The sequence below is a fragment of the Manis javanica genome, chromosome 2 (assembly GCF_040802235.1).
Source record: "Manis javanica isolate MJ-LG chromosome 2, MJ_LKY, whole genome shotgun sequence".
NCBI lineage: Eukaryota > Metazoa > Chordata > Mammalia > Pholidota > Manidae > Manis > Manis javanica.
The window spans coordinates 48,673,436-48,693,830 of NC_133157.1; the positions used below are offsets into that span (position 1 = coordinate 48,673,436).

The window sequence follows — 20,395 nt, forward strand, 5'->3', positions numbered from 1 at the left end:
ACCCCTATGTTTATTGCAGCACTATTTACGATAGCTAAGATATGTAAGTAACCTAAGTGTCCTTCAGTAGATGAATGGATAAAGAAGAGGTGGTACATATACACAGTGGAATACGACTCAGCCATAAGAAAGAAACAAATTCTGCAATTTGCAACATGGATGGAACTGGAGGATATATTATGCTCAGTGAAATGAGCCAGGCGGAGAAAGACAAGTACCAAATTATTTCCATTTGTGGAGTATAACAATGAAGCAAAACTGAAGGAACAAAACAGCAACAGACTCAGACTCCAAGAAGGGACTGGTGGTTACCAAAGGGGAGGGGTGGGGGAGGGCTGGTCAGAAGGGAGGGAGAAGGGGATTCAGGGGTATTATGAGTAGCACACATGGTGTGGGGGGGGATCAGGGTGAAGACAGTGTAGCACAGTGAAGGCAAATTGTGACTCTGTGGCATCTTACTACACTGATGGGCAGTGACTGCAATGGGGTATCAGGGGGTGGAGACAGGATAACAGGGGTGAATGTGGTAACCACATTGTTTTATCATGAGAAACCTTCATAAGAGTATAAATCAATAATACCTTGGTAAAAAAATAAAAAAGAAGTCATTCTCATTCAAGCTACTGAATTCCTTGAATCCTAATGTGGAGCTAGGCTACACATTAAAAAAAATAAATTGTATTCATCATCAATTAGTCAAGGTCTAACATGAACAAATAAAGGTAAATGTAATAAATATAATTAAATGAGTTTCTTAATCCAGTTAGGAGTTTATCCCTTATAATTAAGAAACTTCATGTAAACTAAGTTTAGGAATAATAAAATATTTCACAAATACCAGCTAGGGCATAAAAGACTATAACCAAAGAAGACAAAATTATATAAAATACACATTTAGAAATTTTAGGTAATACATGGTAGAAACCTAGAGAATATGAAAACTGGGTTAAGCCTTCCACTATCCTTAAACTCAGTACCTCTAAAAATAAAATTAAGCTTCTGAAGTTTTAAATATTTCCATGGACTTTTATGTGCTTTTTAAGAACAACTTAATTGAGGTACAGTACACCTATAATAAAATGCACATATTTAATGTATATACTTTGGCAAGTTTTCATTAAACTTACACAGTTGTAAAACAATTAGCAAAATCAAGATAGTGAACATATCCATCAATACCCAAAATTTTAATGTACCCTTTTATTATCCTCCCTTCTCCAGGCAATGAATAATCTGTTTTTTGTTTCTAGAATTGACATAAACAGAATCATACAATATGTATTCTTTTCTGTCTGGCTTCTTTTGCTCATCATAATTATTTTGAGATTCATCAATATTGTTTATATCAGTAGTGCAATCCTTTTTATTACTGAGGAGTATACCCCACTGTTGAATATACCACAATATGTGTACCCACTCACTTATATTAATAGACATTCAGGTTATTTTCAGTTTAGGGCTATTACAAATAAAGCTGTCATGAACACCCATGTAATGTACAAGCCTTACAGACACATGCTTTCATTTACATAAGGTAAATTCCTAAGATGGAATCGCTAGATTACCGACAGGTGTAGTTTTAAAAAACTGTGAAATAGTTTTCTAGAATGAGAGTACCGTTTAACCCTCCTACCATTAGTATATGAAAGTTCCAGTTTTTCCTCATCCCCTCAACACTCTATAAGGGCAAGTATTTTTAATTTACACACATTAATGCCTATAGTGATACTTAAATGTAGTTTTAATTTGCATCTTTCTAATGAGTATTGATGTTGACCACCTTTTCAGGTGCTTATTTTCTATCCATATATTTCCTTCGGTGAGGTTTTGTTCAAATCTGTTGCCCATTTTTTAATTGGGTAGTTTTATCATTATTTAGTTTTGAAACATATTTATTATTCCAGGGACAAGTCATTTATCAGCATATGCTGTGTAAATATTTTCTCCCAATATGTCACTTGTCTTTTTATTCTCTTAATAGTGCCTTTTGTAAAGCAGAAAATTTAGTTTTGATAAAATCCAGTTTTATCAATCTTTTCTTTTATGGATTGTGCTTTTGACATCATACTTAAAAATCACTGACTAATCCAAGGTCAAATGTTTTCTCTCATATTTTCTTTTAAAAGTTTTATAACTTTAGGTTTTACATTTAGGTAGGTCTATGATCAATTTTGAGTTAATTTTTGTACATGGTGTGAGGTATGAATCAAGATTCACTTTGTACATATAGATAACCATTTTTTCAGCACCACTGGCTAGAAAAGACTATTTTTCTTCACTGTGTTGCCTTTGTACTTTAATTCAAAAATCAATTGCCCAGAATGTGTGTGTTTATTTCTGGATTCTCTATTCTGATTCCACTGATTTATCTATTTGTCAGTACTACATGGTTTTGATTACTGTAGCTTTATTAATAAATCTTGAAATCAGACAGTGTTAATCTTCAACACTGTTCTTTTTCAAAGTCATTTTGACTATTACATTTCAGTAAGAATTTTAGAATCAGCTTGTCAATTTCTAACTCCCCACACAACCACCAAAAAACTAGGAGGATTTCAAAGTCATTTTGGCTATTCTAGGTCTTTAACATGTCAGTAAGAATTTTAGAATCAGCTTGTCAATTTCTAACTCTCCACTCTCCCCCAAAAATTCTAGTAGGATTTCAATTGGAATTGTGTTGAACCTATAAATCAACTTGAGGACTAACAATATTGAGTCTTCTAACCATGAACTTTATCTTGCATTTATTAAGATTTTTAAAAAATTTCTCTCACCAATGTTTTGTAGTTTACAGCATACAAATTGTTCATATCTTTTCTCAGATTTATCTTTAAGTACTTAATAATTTATGCTATTGTAAATGACATTATTTCCTTTCTAACTCAATTTCCAATTGTTCATTGCTACTATATAGAAATACAATTGTTTATTCATCTTGCATAATGCTATCTTGCTTAAGTTGCAGCTGTAGAGCTTTTTTGTAGTTCCATCCAATTTTCTACATAGATAATAATATAGCTGTGAGTAAAGACAAGTTTATTTCCTTTTTTCTACGTAAATGCCTTCTATTTCTTTTTCTTGCTCTATTGCACTAGATAAAACAGCAGAACAATGTTCAAGAGAAATGTTGACCAAAGAAGATACTATGGGGTATTATTTAGCCATAAGAAAAAATTAAATTTTGATAAATGCTACAACATGAACTTTGAAAACATCATGCTAAATGAAATAAGCCAGACACAGAAGTATTATATGTATAATTCCACTTAAATGAGGTATCTAGAACATGCAAAGTCATAGACACAGAAGTAGAATAGAGGTTACCAGGGGCTGGAAGAGGGGAGAATGAAGAGTTATTGTTTAATGCTACAGAGTTTATGTTGGGGATGATATAAAAGTTTTGGGTATAGATAGTAGCAATGGTTATACAACATCATAAATGTATCCAATGACACTGAAGTGTACACTTACAAATGGTTAAAATAAATATGTATATTTTATCACAAGAATAAAAAGAAATAAGGAATGAATCAATAACATCTCGCTGTATTAAACTTCTGAGATTCTGTTGAGCTGTAAATTCCTAGAGCCAGCTCTCTAGACCACAAGACATAAATGCCTATATAACTATTGTTATATATTACTTTATTGCCTTTTGAAAAGAATATACCAATCTATCATGGCAATCGTAATGTATCTATGGTCCACTGGGTATAGTAATTGTATTATGTTTATTGTGTTGAGTAAAACTGGTACAAGGAGGTTGTTTTAATGTACATTTCTTTGATCAAAAAATAGAGAAACTGCTTTGTTCCTAATTTTATGGGGAAAGCATTCAGTCTTTTACCAGTAAATATGATGCTACTTACAGATTTTATCATACATTCTCTTTTTCAAGTTAAGGAAGTTCTTTTCTAGTCTTGAAAGAATAGGTAGTTTGCAATTAACATGTATAGATCTGGAGGGTATTATGACCAGTGAAATAAGCCAGGTGGAGAAAAACAAATACCAAATGATTTCACTCATTTGTGAAGTAAAAAAACAAAGCAAAACTGAAGGGAACAAAATAGCAGCAGACTCACAGACTCCAAGAAGGGACTAGTGGTTACCAAAGGGGAGGGGTGGAGGAGATTGGGTAGGGAGGGAGGGAGAAGGGGATTATGGGCTATCACGATTGGTGCACATGGTGTGTGGGGGGTCACAGGGAAGACAGTGTAGCACAGAAAAGACAAATAGAGACTATGTAGCATCTTACTGCACTGATGGACAGTGACTGCAATGGGGTATGGGGGGGGACTCAATAATAAGGGTGAATGTAATAACCATGTTGTTTTTCTTGTGAAACCTTCATAAGAGTATATCAATGATACCTTAATATAAAAAAAAAAAAAACAAAGCGAAATAGAAGAACAAAATAACAGTAGACTCACAGACACTGAGAAGGGACTAGGGGGTTACCACATGGGAAGGACTGGGGAGGGTCAGTTGGGAGGGAAAGGGGATTGAGGGGCACAATAATCCACAATCACAATATAGGAAGATCATGGAGAAAGCAGTACAGCACGGAGAAGACAAGTAATGACTCTGTAGCATCTTACTACACAGGACAGTGACTGCAATGGTGGTAGGGGGGAATTGATAATATGGGTTAATGCTGAAACCAAAATGCTATTGATGTGTTACCTTCATAGGAGTGTATATCAATGATACTTTAATTAAAAAAGAGAGAATATATGCTGGCCTTTATCATATACCTTTTCTACTGAGATCACATGATTTTTCTTTTTTCCCTTTTTAATATAGTGAATTACACTGATTACTTTTTAAGTTATAAACCAACCCTGCATTCCTGAGACAAATTCCATTTTATCATGTTATTTCATCCTTTTTATATACTTAGATTCTATTTGTCAAAGTTTTGTTTGAAATTTCACATACATTAATCAAGGATATCAGCATGTAGTTCTCTTGTAATGTCTTTACCTGGTTTTGGTGTCAAGATAATGTCAGACTCAAAGAATGAGTTGGGAAGAATTTCCTTCTATTTAATTTTCTGGAAGAGTTTATATAGAACTGGTTTTATTTCTTCTTTAAGTGTCTGATAGAATTTACCTGTGAAATCATCTGGGTTGGAGTTTTCTTTGTAGGTTAAGTTTTTAACTATAAATTACATTCCTTTAATACACATAGGGCTAGTCAGGTTATCTACTTTTTTTTCATATATTTTTTTTTATTTTGCTATCATTACTGTACAATTACATTAGCAACATTATAGTTACTAGACTCCCCCCATCAAGTCCCCACCACATACCCCACTACAGTCACTATCCATCAGCCTAGTAAGATGCTATAGAATCATTACTTGTCTTCTCTGTGTTATACTGCCTTCCCCGTGTACCCCACTCCCTATATTATGTCTACTAATCGTAATGCTCCTTTTCCCCCTTATCCCTCCCTCCCCACCCATACTCCCCAGTCCCTTCCCCTTTGGTAACTGTTAGTCCATTCTTGGGTTCTGTGAGTCTGCTGCTGTTTTGTTCCTTCAGTTTTTTCTTTGTTCTTATACTCTACAGATGACTGAAATCATTTGATACTTGTCTTTTTCCGCCTGGCTTATTTCACTGAGCATAATACCCTCTAGCTCCACACATGTTGTTGCAAATGGTAGGATTTGTTTTCTTCTTATGGATGAATAATATTCCATTGTGTATATGTACCACCTCTTCTTTGTCCATTCATCTACTGATGGACACTTAGGTTGCCTCCATTTCTTGGCTATTATAAATAGTGCTGCGATAAACATAGGGGTACATGTGTCTTTTTCAAACTGGGCTGCTGCATTCTTAGGGTAAATTCCTAGGAGTGGAATTCCTGGGTCAAATGGCATTTCTATTTTGAGTTTTTTGAGAAACCTCCATACTGCTTTCCACAATGGTTGAACTATTTTACATTCCCACCAGCAATGTAGAAGGTTCCCCTTTCTCCATATCCTCACCAACATTTGTTGTTGTTTGTCTTTTGGATGGTGGCAGGTTACCTACTTCTTGAGTGAACTTTCATAGTATATGTCCTAGTCAATTCAGGCTGCTATACCAGAATACCCTAGATTGGGTGGCTAAAAGACAACAGAAATTTGTTTCTCAGAGTTCTTCAGGTGAAGAAGTCCAAGGTCAAAGTACTGGCCAATTCCATATCTGGTGAGAGCTGGCTTCCTAGGTCATAGAAAGCTATCTTTTTGCTATAACTTCACATGGCACAAGGGAAAGAGGAATCTCTCTGGAGTCTCATTTAGAAAGGCACTAATCCCATTCATTAGGGTCTTACTCTCATGACCAAAACACCTCCCAAAGCCCCACCTGCAAAGTACATTACATTGGGAATCAGGTTTCAACATAACCATGGGGAGGCTCAAACATTCAGTTTATGGCAGTGTCTTTTTTTTTATTAAGATATCACACTATGAAGATTTCACATGAAAAACAATGTGGTTACTACATTCACCCATATTATCAAGACCCACCCCATACCCTATTGTAGTCACTGTCCCTCACATACAGCAGTATCTTTTAAAGGAATTTGTACCCTTCACCTACATTTTGAAATTTATTGGCATAAAGTTGTTCCTAATATTTCCTTATTTTCCTTTTAACATCTGTAGAATATATAGTGATATAATCTCTCATTTCTGTTATAGTAACTGTGTCTTCTCTTTTTACCTGATCAGTTTGTCTAGAAATTTAACAATTTTATTGATCTTCTGTAAGAACCAGCTTTTGGGTTGACTTTTCTCTACTGCTTTTCTGATTTTTTTTTTATTTCTACTTTGATCTTTATTTTTCCTTTCCACTGTTTAGGCAGAATTTTATTTGCTCTTATTTTTCTGGTTTCTTAATATGGTAGCTTAAGTCACTGATTTGAGATCTTTCTTTTCTAATGGAGGTATCTAGTGCTATAAAACTCCCTCACCCCAGATAATGTTTTAATAGTGTATACAAATTTGAGTATGTTTCATTTTCTTTTTATTCAGTTCAAAATATTTTCCAATTTCCCTACCTTAAAGTGTATTCTTTGACCATAAACTATTTTAAAAGTGTTTTTCAGTTTCCAAATTTTGTACTTGGGAATTTTCTAAGTATATTTCAGTTACTAATTTCTAACGATTACATTTTGGTCAGAGAATATACTGTGTATAACTTGAATTCTTCCACACTTATTTAGACTAGATTTATGGCTACAAATATGGTTATCTTGATAAACCTACCACGTGCATTTTAGCAGAATGTGTGTTCTCTTGATGGACAGAGGGTTCTACAAATGCCAATCAGGTCAAGTAGGCTAACTGTTGTTTGACTCTACTATATCATTACTGATTTTCTGTCTGTTGGTTCTATCAATTATCAAGACAGTGGTATTGAAATCCCTTACTATAATTATAGATTTATTTATTTTTCCTTTTAGTTCTACCACTTTTTGCTTCATATATTTTGAAGCTCTGTTATTAATAGCATTAAAACATTTAGAATTGTTATGACCTTTTTATTAGCTGACACCTTTATCATTACATAATGACCTTCTTTATCGCTGGTAAAAATGGGTCCATATTAACAAAAATATTTAATTTTGAAAAAACTTAAGACATATAGTTTAGTAATTAAATTTCATTTTCCGACTACAGTTTATCTTTCAGAATCAATTTCATTCCCCTTACTGCTTATGAACAGCATACCTTTAAATAAATAAATGCTGTTAATAGTAAGAAGACGTTATTAACTTATATCTACAAGGCTAACTGTAGTTTATACAATTTCTATCACTTTAACAAAAAGGTATTTTTAAAACTTCAAAAATACCTGTTTTCCTTGGTGTTCCAAACCTTGGAGAATGAATGAACTTTGTTTAAATTACAGAGAAAATACAGTTTTATCAAAATTATTTGTTACATTTAACCAACTTAAAATAGGCCCTTGGTGGTGATTCCATTTTGAGAGCATTACCAACAACAATTATGCTGGCTGGGTCACGGAACTACAAAATTGAAATAGTTAAGCCATTTCAGATAAAATATGTCCTCTTCCAGAACACAGAGCAGTGCAATTCTCTACTGTTGCACCTGCCACTGGAAGATTTGTAAAGGAGGGTTGCAAACACAAATGCCTAAAGAGGTCAGGCAGGACATAAGAGTCGTGGGAACTAGAGAGCACAGGCAGCCACTACTTGTCAGAATCCATCCAATTGTTGCCAAGTGGACTCGGCAAAACCAGACTTCTTTTTTGCCTTTTTAAAAGAAGCTACAAAGAAGATTTTTATGTAAATCTGCAGGTTTTAAAAATATTGGCAATATTCTTAAACACTAGTAAGTTCAAACAAAACACATAAGCAGAGCATATTCACTCTGAAGGTTGAAGGCTAGAGAAGAACAATTTCTAAATTTCATTACAAAAAATACTAACTTGGTTAAATACTTTACTTCAGCTTTAAAGATACATGAGTCAATGAACGTATTTGTCTATCAAATTGAAAATATAATCAGATAGAAGGAAATGAAAAAAGAACTAACCCAAATAACTTTTGAACAATTTACTTTAACATGAAGAACTGAAAAGAAAGACTGACCTTTACTTAGAAGGCTTGTTTTGTACAGTGGTATGGTTGTAGCAATTCTGAAATTATTCTGCATGTACTCTATGACTGAACAATTGTTGCAAGTCAGAGTTCTTGCTATGAGAAAAGGGAGATATAAATATGGGATGGGAGAAGTAAGAATCTCTGTATTACATAGAATGGAATTAGAGGCATAAGTATTTTAAAATATATATATACTGAATGCACTGTGGTACCCTGAAGTGGATCACAGAACAGAACAGGACATTAATGTAAAAACTAGTGACATTAAAATAAAATCTGCACTTACAGTGAATAGCAATGTAAGAACATTGATGTCTTAGTTTTGACAAACGTACTATGGTAATGTAAAATGTTAACCACAGAGCAATACAGAACCTCTCTACACTATTTTCAACTTTTCTGTAAACCTAAAATAATTCAAAAATAAAATTTTTAAGTGTGTCAACTTTACTGATAACAGACAAAAATGGAAACAAACAACCGAATTATCTATCAACTGATGAAGAGATAAATAAAATGTACTACATCTATACAATGGACTATCATTCAGAATAAAAAGGAATTAAGTACTTATACATGTTACAACATGGATGAAAACTGAAAACATACTAAGTGGTAGCAGTCAGTCAGAAAAGTCACAAAATTAAACCACAGTATAATTTCGTTTATATGAAATGTCCAGAATAGGTATATATACATAGAAAGAGAAAGAATTGTAGCTTGCCTAGGTCTGGGTGGTGTGGGAAATGGGGGGTGGCTGCTAATGGTATAGGGTTTCTTTTGGGGTGATGAAATTGAAACTGACTAAAATTGTGGTGTTGGTTCAGCAATCTGTGAGGACACTAAAAAACAGTGAATTCAACACAGTCACAGGGAAGGCAGTATAGCATGGAGAACACAAGTAATGTCTATAGCATCTTACTACACTGATGGACAGTGACTGCAATGGGATGCAGGGGTGGACTTGATAATACGAGTGAATGTTGAAACCACATGTTGCTCATGTGAAACCTTCATAAGGCTGTATATCAATGATACCTTAATTTTAAAAAAAGTGAATTGTATACTTTTAAATGGGTGAATTCTGTGGTGGCTGAATTATACTTCAATAAGCTGTTTACAAGTATGTATCCAATAATTTGCAATCACATATAAGATGGTCACTGGGATGGCAGTACAGCAAGGAAAACATAGTCAATGATTCTGTAACATCCTTCTATGTTGATAGTGACCGCACTAGATGGGGTGAGGATTTAGTAACATGGGCAGCTGTTGAATCACTGTGTTGTACACCTGAAACCAACATAAGATTGTACACCAATGATACTTCAATAAAAAAAGAATGTGTGTGTATCTCCTCCTCCAATCTACTAAAGAGAAAACCCAAAATCTGTAACATACCACCAGCAACAAACATTCAGGCCTAAATCTTTGCTTCTTAGAGCCATTCTCCACCAAAAGGTCTAAGAGTTCCTTGGAGAAGTGACCAATTCCAAGGCCGGGAAAGAAAAGCCCAAGATACACCTTGAACATCCTACACAGAAAGAAAGCACCACTCACAGACTACCTGAGGTCCTCTTACCAAAAGGGCCTTTGATGAGTCTCACTGGCCAAACTGGGAACAATTTCAGCATCAAAAGTTTTTCCCCATGGACCTTTTTCTGTTTTCCTTGAAAGCTGAATTATTATTCCTGAATTTTATTGACTGAACACAAAGTAAGGAAGTAAAATAAAACCTCACAAGTTTCTGAAACCCAGCCTTCTGGCAACCTCATGAATTCATATACAGCCAAGAACCAGCCTTGAAGAGCTACAACAGATAGCAAAAGCAGCAAAATGTACACACTTCAAGCATTTCAGCATCTTATACAGTCTGTTCGGTGTTAGTTTAAAAGAAATTCTGTTAAGTTTATTTCAGTATTAAATACATAGTGGAAGTAATAAGTTAAAAGGAAGAGACATAAACATACTATCAGATCAAAAAATTAAGCTGATCAGGAATGAAAGAAATATTTTATACTACAGAAGGTAATCCTAAGGGCATAGTTAACTAGATCCCTAACCTTAAGAGTAAAGAGCTCTCACAACTCAAATATACCTAATGAGTATCACTGCTTTACAAATGCTCTACACAGAATAAACTTTATAACCATGTCATCTACTTCCTAAGGAAAGGTTAACTTACTGAATAATTCTTTTCTATCATCACATACTAAAATCCTATAAAATCCTATAAAATCTAACCCCTACTTTGTTTCATAAGTCAATTTCCAATATAGTACAACCCATTGTTAATTATAATAGTTCTGTATATTTTTTTATCTTGCAGATAAATTCCGTTCTTCACCCTTTTTTAAGACTTTCCAGGCTTATTCATCTAAGCTTACCAGGCTGGAGGAAGGGGGTAATGAGATCTCTGTAACTGCTCTAAAACACAGACTATTTAAGGAGAATGGGCATCATTACAATATCTAGTTCTCCTAAGTTATCGTTCTCCATTTTATTTAGGTCTCTTTTTTAAAAAAGCCTTTAAGTTTCATGATTTTCTTCATCCAGTTCTTGTACATTGTTTGTTTGAGTTATTCATGAGTGTTTTACAGTTTTGCGGCTAAAGGGAAGGAGCTCTTGTATTTGCTAAACAATCATTGCTGGTATATTAGTAACCTATGGTTGAGCCCAAGACATTGTTCTAAATGATGGAAGTTAAAGCAGTGAAAATAAGAATGCCCTGTCTTTATGGAGCCCACATTACAGCTGGGAAATAATCAGTAAACAAGAATGGACTTGTAAATAAATAATTTCAGAAAGCATAAGTGCTGTGAAGAAAAAGCAAGACAAAGGGAAAGAAAGCAGTAATGGGAAGGTTTATTTTTGTAGTGCAATCAGGGAAGACCTCTTTGAAAAAGGAAGGAAGGAAGATCTGAGCACAGGTTTTTAAGTGATATGAAGGAGTAAATTTTATGATGATAAAGAACATTCCAAACAGGAAGAAAGTAAGAATAACTGATCTTTAAGGAACAGCAAGGCTGCTATGGCTCCAGAGCTTAAAGAAATATGGGGAGATGAGGTCAGCTAAGAGAGAAATCACATAGGATCTTTTAGGCTAAGGTAAGGTCTCTGGGTTTTATTCTAAGTGTTATAGAAAACCTCTAGCGGCCTCTGGATGACAGTGATGTTATTTATGTCTTAAAAAAAGATTAACTGGTATAAACAGACTAGAGGGAGAAAGAAGTAGAGGCAGGAAGCAATAGCAAGAGTCCAGAAGCAAGATAATAATGGCTTACAGTAAGGCAAAGGAGTGGGAATGACAAGAAATGGCAAGATTTGAAATATAGTTGAAAGATTAAACTGCTATTGCTGGATTGGAGGTATGAGGGAACAAGAGAAAGTAAAAATGATGTCCAGTTTATGGCCTAAACATGTGGGTAAATGGTGGTGCCATATATTGAAATGGTAAAGTCTGAGGAAAGGAAAGGTTTGAGAAAATAAACCAAAATACTCAGGTGGAAAAGGGAATCCAGTATAATGTAGGGTTTGATAAAGATATCAAGGCTGGAGTCAACAGCAAATTAATGATGGTTTTAAGTATATGGTCAAAGTCTTGGACACTCTAACCTTTAGAGGTAAGGGAAGAAAAGCTAGAAAAGAAGACTAAGAATAACTGCCATAAACCAGAAAAGAATCAGGATGGTATAGCATTCAGAAAATCAAATGAGCTTTTTCAAAAAATTAGGAATGATCAGCTATGTCAAATGTTATGAGAAGTAGAATAACTTTAAGATTGAAAATATCAGCAAGAGTGGTTTTAGTTGGTGGGGGTGAAGAAGAGCCAGCCTCAAGTGAACTGGAGAGAAAATGCAAAGTAGAGACAGTGAGTATAAGCAATTCTTTTTGACAGATTTTGCAATAAATGAGAATGAAAGGTGCACACCCGTGTGTGTGTGTGTGTGTGTGTGTGTGTGAGAAAGACAGGGAGAGAGTACTGAGATGGTACAGCTTGTTTGTATGTTTACAAAAGTGATTCAGCAGGGAAGAAAGATGATGCAGAGAAGAGAAAGGATAATTCCAAAAAGAAGCAAAATCCTGTAGGAGCCCAAAGGCCACAGCACAGATGGAGGGGTTGGCATGTACATATGTATATGTAGCTAAAAACAAGGAAGAAAAAGACATTAGTACTGAAAGTAGAAGAGCAAAATAACTAGGTAATCGTGAGGGCACAGTGATATCTGTGGTCATTAATTTAAAGTAAGACTGTCAACACTGTTGTTTTGTCTTCTCCAGTCACACTCTGCTACTCAGGTTCAAGGAAGCAGAGTTGGCAAAGAACTGAGTTTAATCAGGGCTGATATTTTCCCCTGATTACAGTAAAAGAAGAGGAAAACAAGAGAGTTGATAATTCTTAATCAGCAAATCAATAATTGGGTACAAAAAAAAATTACTATATTTGGGGGATGATGGATAGTGAAAAAGTGGTGTGACTAATAGGCTGAAGGTCTCAATGGAGTCCAAGAAATGTCAAAATAGAGTACTAGAGTATGAGCTGAAAAAAGAGGAGATGAAAATCAGAGTTAGATGCTTAAAATAGCTTACGTTACAGATTATGGTGATGAAGTCTAGAGTAATGATTCTCCACAGTACACACTGAAGCCAAGTAGAACACTTTTTTAAAAAATATCAGACCAATAAAATAAGAATTTCTAAGGGTGGCACACTACCATCAATATTTCCTTAAGCTGCCCAGATAATTGAAATGTACAGTCAGAATAGAGAACCAACAGTCTCAGGTATGACCATGGCAGTGCCTATCTGAGGCAGGTTAGAAAAGAAACCTTTGGGCTGCAGACTCAAGAATTTCTCATTGTTATGTTCAAACTATTTTACATGTATTAACTAATTTCAAACTCGTAATAACCCAACAATACAGAACCAATATTTTTTTCTCTTTAATGACAAGAAAAAAATGGAAGAGTGGAAATGTACCAAATTAAGGGTTTTAAGTTATACATGAAATAGTATACTACTACTTGAAGGTAGTCTGTGGCATGTTAAAGATGGATATTATAAATCCTAAGGCAACTACTTAAAACATATATATATAGCTAATAAGCCAATGTGAAAATAAATGGAATATTAAAATACACTCAAATCCAAAAGAGAACAAAGAACAGAGAGAACAAATTAAAAACAAACAGCAATATAACAGATTCAAACCCAACCATATCAATAATTTCACTAAATTCAGGTTGTCTACCATGACAAATGATATAACATGTCCTTATAAAAATCTGTATACAAATGTTCATAGTAGCACTACTCAAAATTACCAAAACATAAAAAACAACAAAGATGCCCATCAAGTCATGGGTCAATACACAAAATGTGGTATGTCCATGTACTATATTATTAGCCATAAAAAGGAATGAAGTACTACTATACGCTATAACATGCCTGAACCTTGGAAGCATTATGCTAAGTGAAAGGCACAAAATTCACATATTGGCCAGTGGGCACAGAAAAGATGTTCAACATCACTAATCATCAGGGAAATGCAAATCAAAACCACAATAAGTTATCACCTCACATCTGTTAGAATGGCTATTATCAAAAAGACAAGAAATGACAAGTGTTGGAGAGGTGTGGAAAAAAGGGAACCTGTGTATACACTCTCTTGGTGGGCATATAAATTGGTGCAGCCATTATGGAAAACATTATAGGGGTTCCTCAAAAAATTAAAAATAGAACTATCATAATCCAGCTTATTTCACTTCTGGGTATTCATCTGAAGAAACCAAAAACTCTAACTCAAAAAGATACATGCACCTCTATGTTCACTGCAGTATTATTACAATTGCCAAAACATGGAAGCAACCTAAATGTTCATTGGTGGATGAATGGATGAAGAAATTGTATGCAATGGAATACTACTCAGCCACAAATAAGAAATCTTGCCATTTGTGACAACATTGATGGATCTTGAGGGTATTACACTAAATGAATTAAGTCAGGCACAGAAAGACAAATACTGATGATTTCATTTACATGTGAAATCTAAAAGATAAAACAAATGAACAAATAAAAGAAAACTCACAGATAAAGAAAACAGATTAGTGGTTATGAGAGAAGACAGTTGGGAGGTAGGCAAAATGAGTAAAGGGGATCAACTATACGGTGATGGATAGTAACTAGACTTGCTATGATCACTTTGTAGTGTACACAAAAATAAATTATGTTATACACATGAAACTTACATACCAATTTTACCTCAATAAAAACAAAAAGTAACACATTGTATGATTCCACTAACAGGAAATATCCTAGACAGGCAAATCCACAGAGAAAGCATTCTGACTGCTGGTTGCCAGGGGCAGGGGGAAGAGAGAATGGGGAGTAGCTGCTTAAAGGAAAAGGTTTCCTTCTGGTTGATGAGAACATTCTGGAACCAGACAGTGGTAATGGCTGCGTAACACTCTGAATGTACTAAATGACACTAAATTGTACATTTTTAAGTTGTTAAAAATGGTGAATTTAATGCTATATGAATTTTGCCACAATTTTTTTTAAATGAAGTACTCATACAACAATATGAATCTCAAAAACATTATCCTAAATGAAAGAAGCCAGACACAAAAAAACACATATTTATGATTTCATTTATATGAAATGTCCAGAATAGGCAAATCCATAATGACAGAAAATACATCAGTGGTTGCCAAGGGCTGAGGTATGGGAAAAGGGGGACTGGATAGAGGACATAAAGTTTCTTACTGAGATGATGAAAAAGCTCTAAATTAGATTACACTGATGGTTGTAAAACTGTAAATACACTGAGAACAATGGAATTGTACACCTTAAATGGCTGGATTTTATGGTGCATAAATTGCATCTTAATAAAACCTATTTGAAAAATTTTCAAGTGGTCTAAACACTCTTATTAAAAGACAGAAATTAGATTACATAAAAAAATAAAATCAACTCTCAGTTATCTAGAGGAAACCTGTTTGAAATAAATATAAAGACAAATGCAGTAAAAGTAAAAGGATGACTGACTGACTGACCTTTAACAAAGTAAAGGAAATTCAATAGAGAAAAGACAAACTTTCAACCAATAATGGTGGAAAAACTGACCATGTGCAGGAAAAAAAAAATCCAACTGAGACCTTACACCTTCTACAAAAAGTAACTCAAGACAGATCACAGACCTCAATAAAAAATGTAACACTGTAACACTTCTAGAAGAAAACACAGGAGAAAATCTAAAGGTTTTGGGTTTGGTGATGAGTTTTTATTTTAGATAGAACACCAAAAGCACAATCCATGAAATAAGGGAACTGGTAAGGTAGACTTCATTAAAAATTTCTGCTCTGTGTAAAACACTGATAAGAGAATGAAAAGACAAGCCACAAAGTGTGAGAAAATACTTGCAAAACACATATCTGATAAGGATTGGTATCCAAAATATACAAAAAACTCTTAGAACTTGACAGTAAGAAAACAAACCAGTAAGAAATGGGCCAAAGATCTCAACATATGCCTAACCAAAGAAGATGTGCATATGGCAAATATGTTCATGAGAAAATGCTCAACATCATTAGTCAGAGAAATGACAACTGAAATAACCAGATATCAATATGCACCTATTAGAATGGCTGAAATTATTTTTTTAAAAAAACTGACAATACCAAATGCTGATGAGGATGCAGAACAGGAACTTTCACTCACTGCTGACAGGAATGCAAAATGAACAGCCATGTTGGATGACACACTTCGACAATTTCTTAAAAGCTAAGCATAAGCTTACTGTATGATTCAGTGATCATGCTGTTAAGTATTTACCAACTGATATGAAAATCCGTGTCAATGTAAAACCTACACACAATGTTGACAGTTTTTTTCATAATCACTAAAAACAAAAAGCAAGGAAGATATCTTTCAATAGGTGAATGGATAAACAAACTGTGATACAGCCATACAATGATTTGGTGATACAAGAAACGAAATTTGGTGATATCAAGCCAGGAGAAAATGCAGAAGAACCTTACACGCATATTGCAAAATTAAAGCAGTCAGTCTGAAAAGGCTACATACTATATGATTCCATTTATATGACATTCTAAAGAAGGTAAAACTACAGAAACAGATCAGTGGTTGCCAGGGCTTTGGCATAAAGCAGAAAGGGTTGAAGAGCTAAGTACAGGGGATTTTTGCAGAGGTAAAACTATTTGTAATAGTGGACACACACATTATATATTTGTCACAATTCATAGAACTTTACAGCACAGAGAGTGAGCATTAATGTATACAAACAAAAAACAAAAAAACACCGAGGAAATCAGGGGATTCGCTGAAGTAATGTGGAGTAGATCAAGAGAAAATAACTGTATTTATTACAAATACATGAAACAACCTCTCTGAAAGGGGTGGGTGGAGGGGAGAGGCTGACCAAAGTAACTTTAGAAATGACTGTAGACAACAAAACCAAAAGCAAAAGTAACTGCAGTTAGGTACTCTAGGTGATAAAATTGTTTCCCACATGAGTTAACAATTCTGATATTGCTATATAGTATACTGGAATTGAACAATTACGTAAACAGGTAATGGATGGTGAGAGCCGTTTCTCATTGCACCAATTTACAGATGAGCAAGGGGAGGCCACTATGATGATCCAAGTAGTGATGGATTAAAGTTGGAGATGATATGAACTAATATTTAGCTTAATATAAATACAGATGGTGACATATAGATTTATAGATAAGTGTAAAAAGGGTTAATATTGACAAAAATATTTCCTTGCTCATCAGAGAAGGCCTAGAGGCAATGACACCCCAGGAGCAATCAGCACAACCAGCACCAAGACCTTGGTTTCCAGCCCCATTCTCCAAGGAAAAGAATCAAGGCTTCTTGAAGAAATGGCTAATTATAGGATGAGACAGGAAATACAAAATGAGCCTGCAGCATTTTTTAGTACCAGAAAGTAAATGCTCAGAAAACCAACCAACAAGCCCACACTGACGGGTGTATTATCAAATGAGCACAGGAGCCAACTTAAAGAGCCCCAACAGCAAAGGTGTAAGCAATTTGAGCAAATAAAGTAGCACCGGATTATAACCCAAGTTATAAAATAAATATCTGAAGTCCATATTGATATAAGTTAATGACATGAAAAAATTACTAAATGAAGGAAAAAAGACATGTTCCCCCCACCCCAAAAAAGAATTCCAAATAACTTACACAGACACTCTGCCCTTAAGTTTAGTGACTTCCTTTCAAAGAGTACAGAATGGAAAAGGAGAATAAGGGAGTAACTACAGTGGAGAAACATAACAAACACTACCTTGGCCAGGTAATCAAGGTCAACATCAAATTAATATATCATGATAGCATATTTACTCTTGATATGATATGATGGAAGTGACACTTTACCTCTGCGATCTTCCTCATAAAAACTCAAATCCCAGTCTAATCCTAAGAAAAACACCAGAAAAATTTCAATGTAGGGATATCCTAGAAAATGCCTGGCCAGTACTACTTAAAAGTGTCATAACCCAAGGAAAATCTAAGAAACTCTTACACTCAAAAGCAGCCTAAGGAGACATGACAACTAAATGGAATGGTATAGTATCTGAATGGAATCCTAGAACAACAACAACAAAAATTACCTCAATCAAGTAAACTGGTAAGGAAATCTGAATGAACTACAGACTTTAGCTAATAATAATAAATCAATATTGGTTCAATAATCTTAATAAACCATCATACTAACAGGATGTAAATAACAGGAGAAAGTGGGTGCATAGAGAGCTCTCTACTATCACCTCATCTTTTCTGTAAATTTAAAACTGTTCTAAAAAAATAAAGTCTATTTTCAAGAAGGTACAAAGATGCAAAAATATGTAACATGTTAGTTTCCATAATAAAAAAAGCTAGAGTAGCCATATCAATAATAGGGGAAGGAAGACTTCAAAACAGGGATAAAGAAAAATACTTCATGATAACAATAAAAGAGTTAATTCTTCAGAATATAATAATCCTAAACATGTATACATCTAACAAAGAGCTTCAAAATATTTGGAGCAAAAATTGACAAAACTGAAAGGAGGAATAAGCAAATACACAAAAAGAGCTCAACACTCCTCACCAAGTAATTCACAGAACACGTATACAGAAAATCAGCAAGGATACATAAAATTTGAAGACCACTATCAACTAACTTAACATAATTGATATTTAACATGCCACCCAACAACAGAAAATACACATTCTTTTCAAATGCATACAGAACATTCACCAAAATAAACTGATACGCTAGCCCATAAAATAAGCCTAGATAAATTTAAAAGAATTTAAATCATACAGAATATGTTCTCTGACCGCAGTGGTATTAAATTTGAAATCAATAATAGAAAAATATTTTAGAAAGTTCCCCAACTATTTAAAATTAAACAACACTCTTCTAAAAGTTCATGTTTCAAAGAAGAAATTGCAAGAGAAATTAGAAAATATTTTGAACTGAATGAAAATAACAGAAACCAATAGGTGAGATGCAGCTAAAGCAGTGTTTAGAAGGAAATAAGAGTTTAAGCTCTGTTAGAGAAAAGATTTTAAATCAGTGATCTAAGTGCCCTCCTATAGATGCTAGAAAAGGAAAAGCAAGTTAAACCAAAAGTAAAGGGGAAAAAAAGCAGATATCAATAAAATTGAAAATAGACAGGCAACAGCAATAGAAATCAATATTTCTAAATCAAGAAAAAAGCAAGAAGCAGGAATTACCAATGAGGAATGGAAGTAGGCACAAATGGTTATAAATCCTTTAGACATTAAAAAATCAATAAGAGTATGTTATAAGCACTTTTATGCCAATAAATTCAACAACTTAGGTGAAATGGTCAAATTTTTTAAGACACACAAAAACAAAACTGACGTACGAAGAAACAGAAAACCTGAACAGTCCTATTTCTAAGGATTGCCAGTAACCACCAGAAACAAGAAGAGGCAAGGAGGAGTCTCCCAGCTAACACCTTGATTTTAGATTTCCAGTTTTCAGAGTCATGAGAGAACATATTTCTGTTGCTTTAAACCACATAATTTGTGGTAATTTTGTATGGCAGACCATGGGAAACTACTATACATGTGAAGAGTATTTTGGGCATAGTGGAATAAAAATTATGTATAAAATTTAATGACACTGTTACTGCTTGGTATAAAGCTACTAAAAATTTTAAATTACATATTTTGTGGTTTACATGTTATTTTTAGCAAATGGCACTAATCTAGCTAATGGCAATAAGACAGGAAAAAAACAAAAAGTATAATTGTAAATGAAGGAGCAAAACTGGCTTTCTCTGCAGACATTGTCATCATGTTTGAAGAAAATCCTAAGGAATCTACATAGAAGCTTCTAGAACTAAAAAGTGAATTTAGTGGGAGAATACAAATTTAATATAGAAAAGAATCCACTTTATTTTTATAGACTATCAACAATTTGGAAAAAATTTTTTAAATACAATATCACTGAAAATAGCATCAAAAAGCATGAAATACTTTGTGATAAACTGAAAATGTGAAAGACCTACAGATGAAGAAAGACAAATACCATATGACTTTGCATATTCCTATAATCTAAAAACAAAATAAAACATGGAACACAATAGCGAACCCAGATATAAACACAAGCATATATGGTCAATTAATATATGATAAAGGAGCCATGGATATACAATGGATAAATGAAAGCCTCTTCAACAACTGGTGTTGACAAAACTGGACAGCTACA

The 20,395-nt window shown here is 34.0% G+C and overlaps 1 protein-coding gene across 6 annotated transcripts in view; it reads right to left on the minus strand.

Moving 5' to 3' along the window:
- Positions 1 to 20,395, minus strand: part of DENND4C (DENN domain containing 4C) — a 100,927-nt gene that overhangs the window by 74,867 nt on the left and 5,665 nt on the right. For 4 of the 6 annotated variants that reach the window (XM_073228437.1, XM_073228440.1, XM_017665759.3 and 1 more), the window contains one exon: positions 8,614 to 8,718. The exons of the other annotated variants lie outside the window; for them this stretch is intronic. In XM_073228437.1, coding sequence (XP_073084538.1) covers positions 8,614 to 8,677 — 64 coding nt within the window. In that variant the 5' untranslated portion in view covers positions 8,678 to 8,718. The remainder of the gene's footprint in view (positions 1 to 8,613; positions 8,719 to 20,395) is intronic. 6 annotated transcript variants of the gene reach the window in all.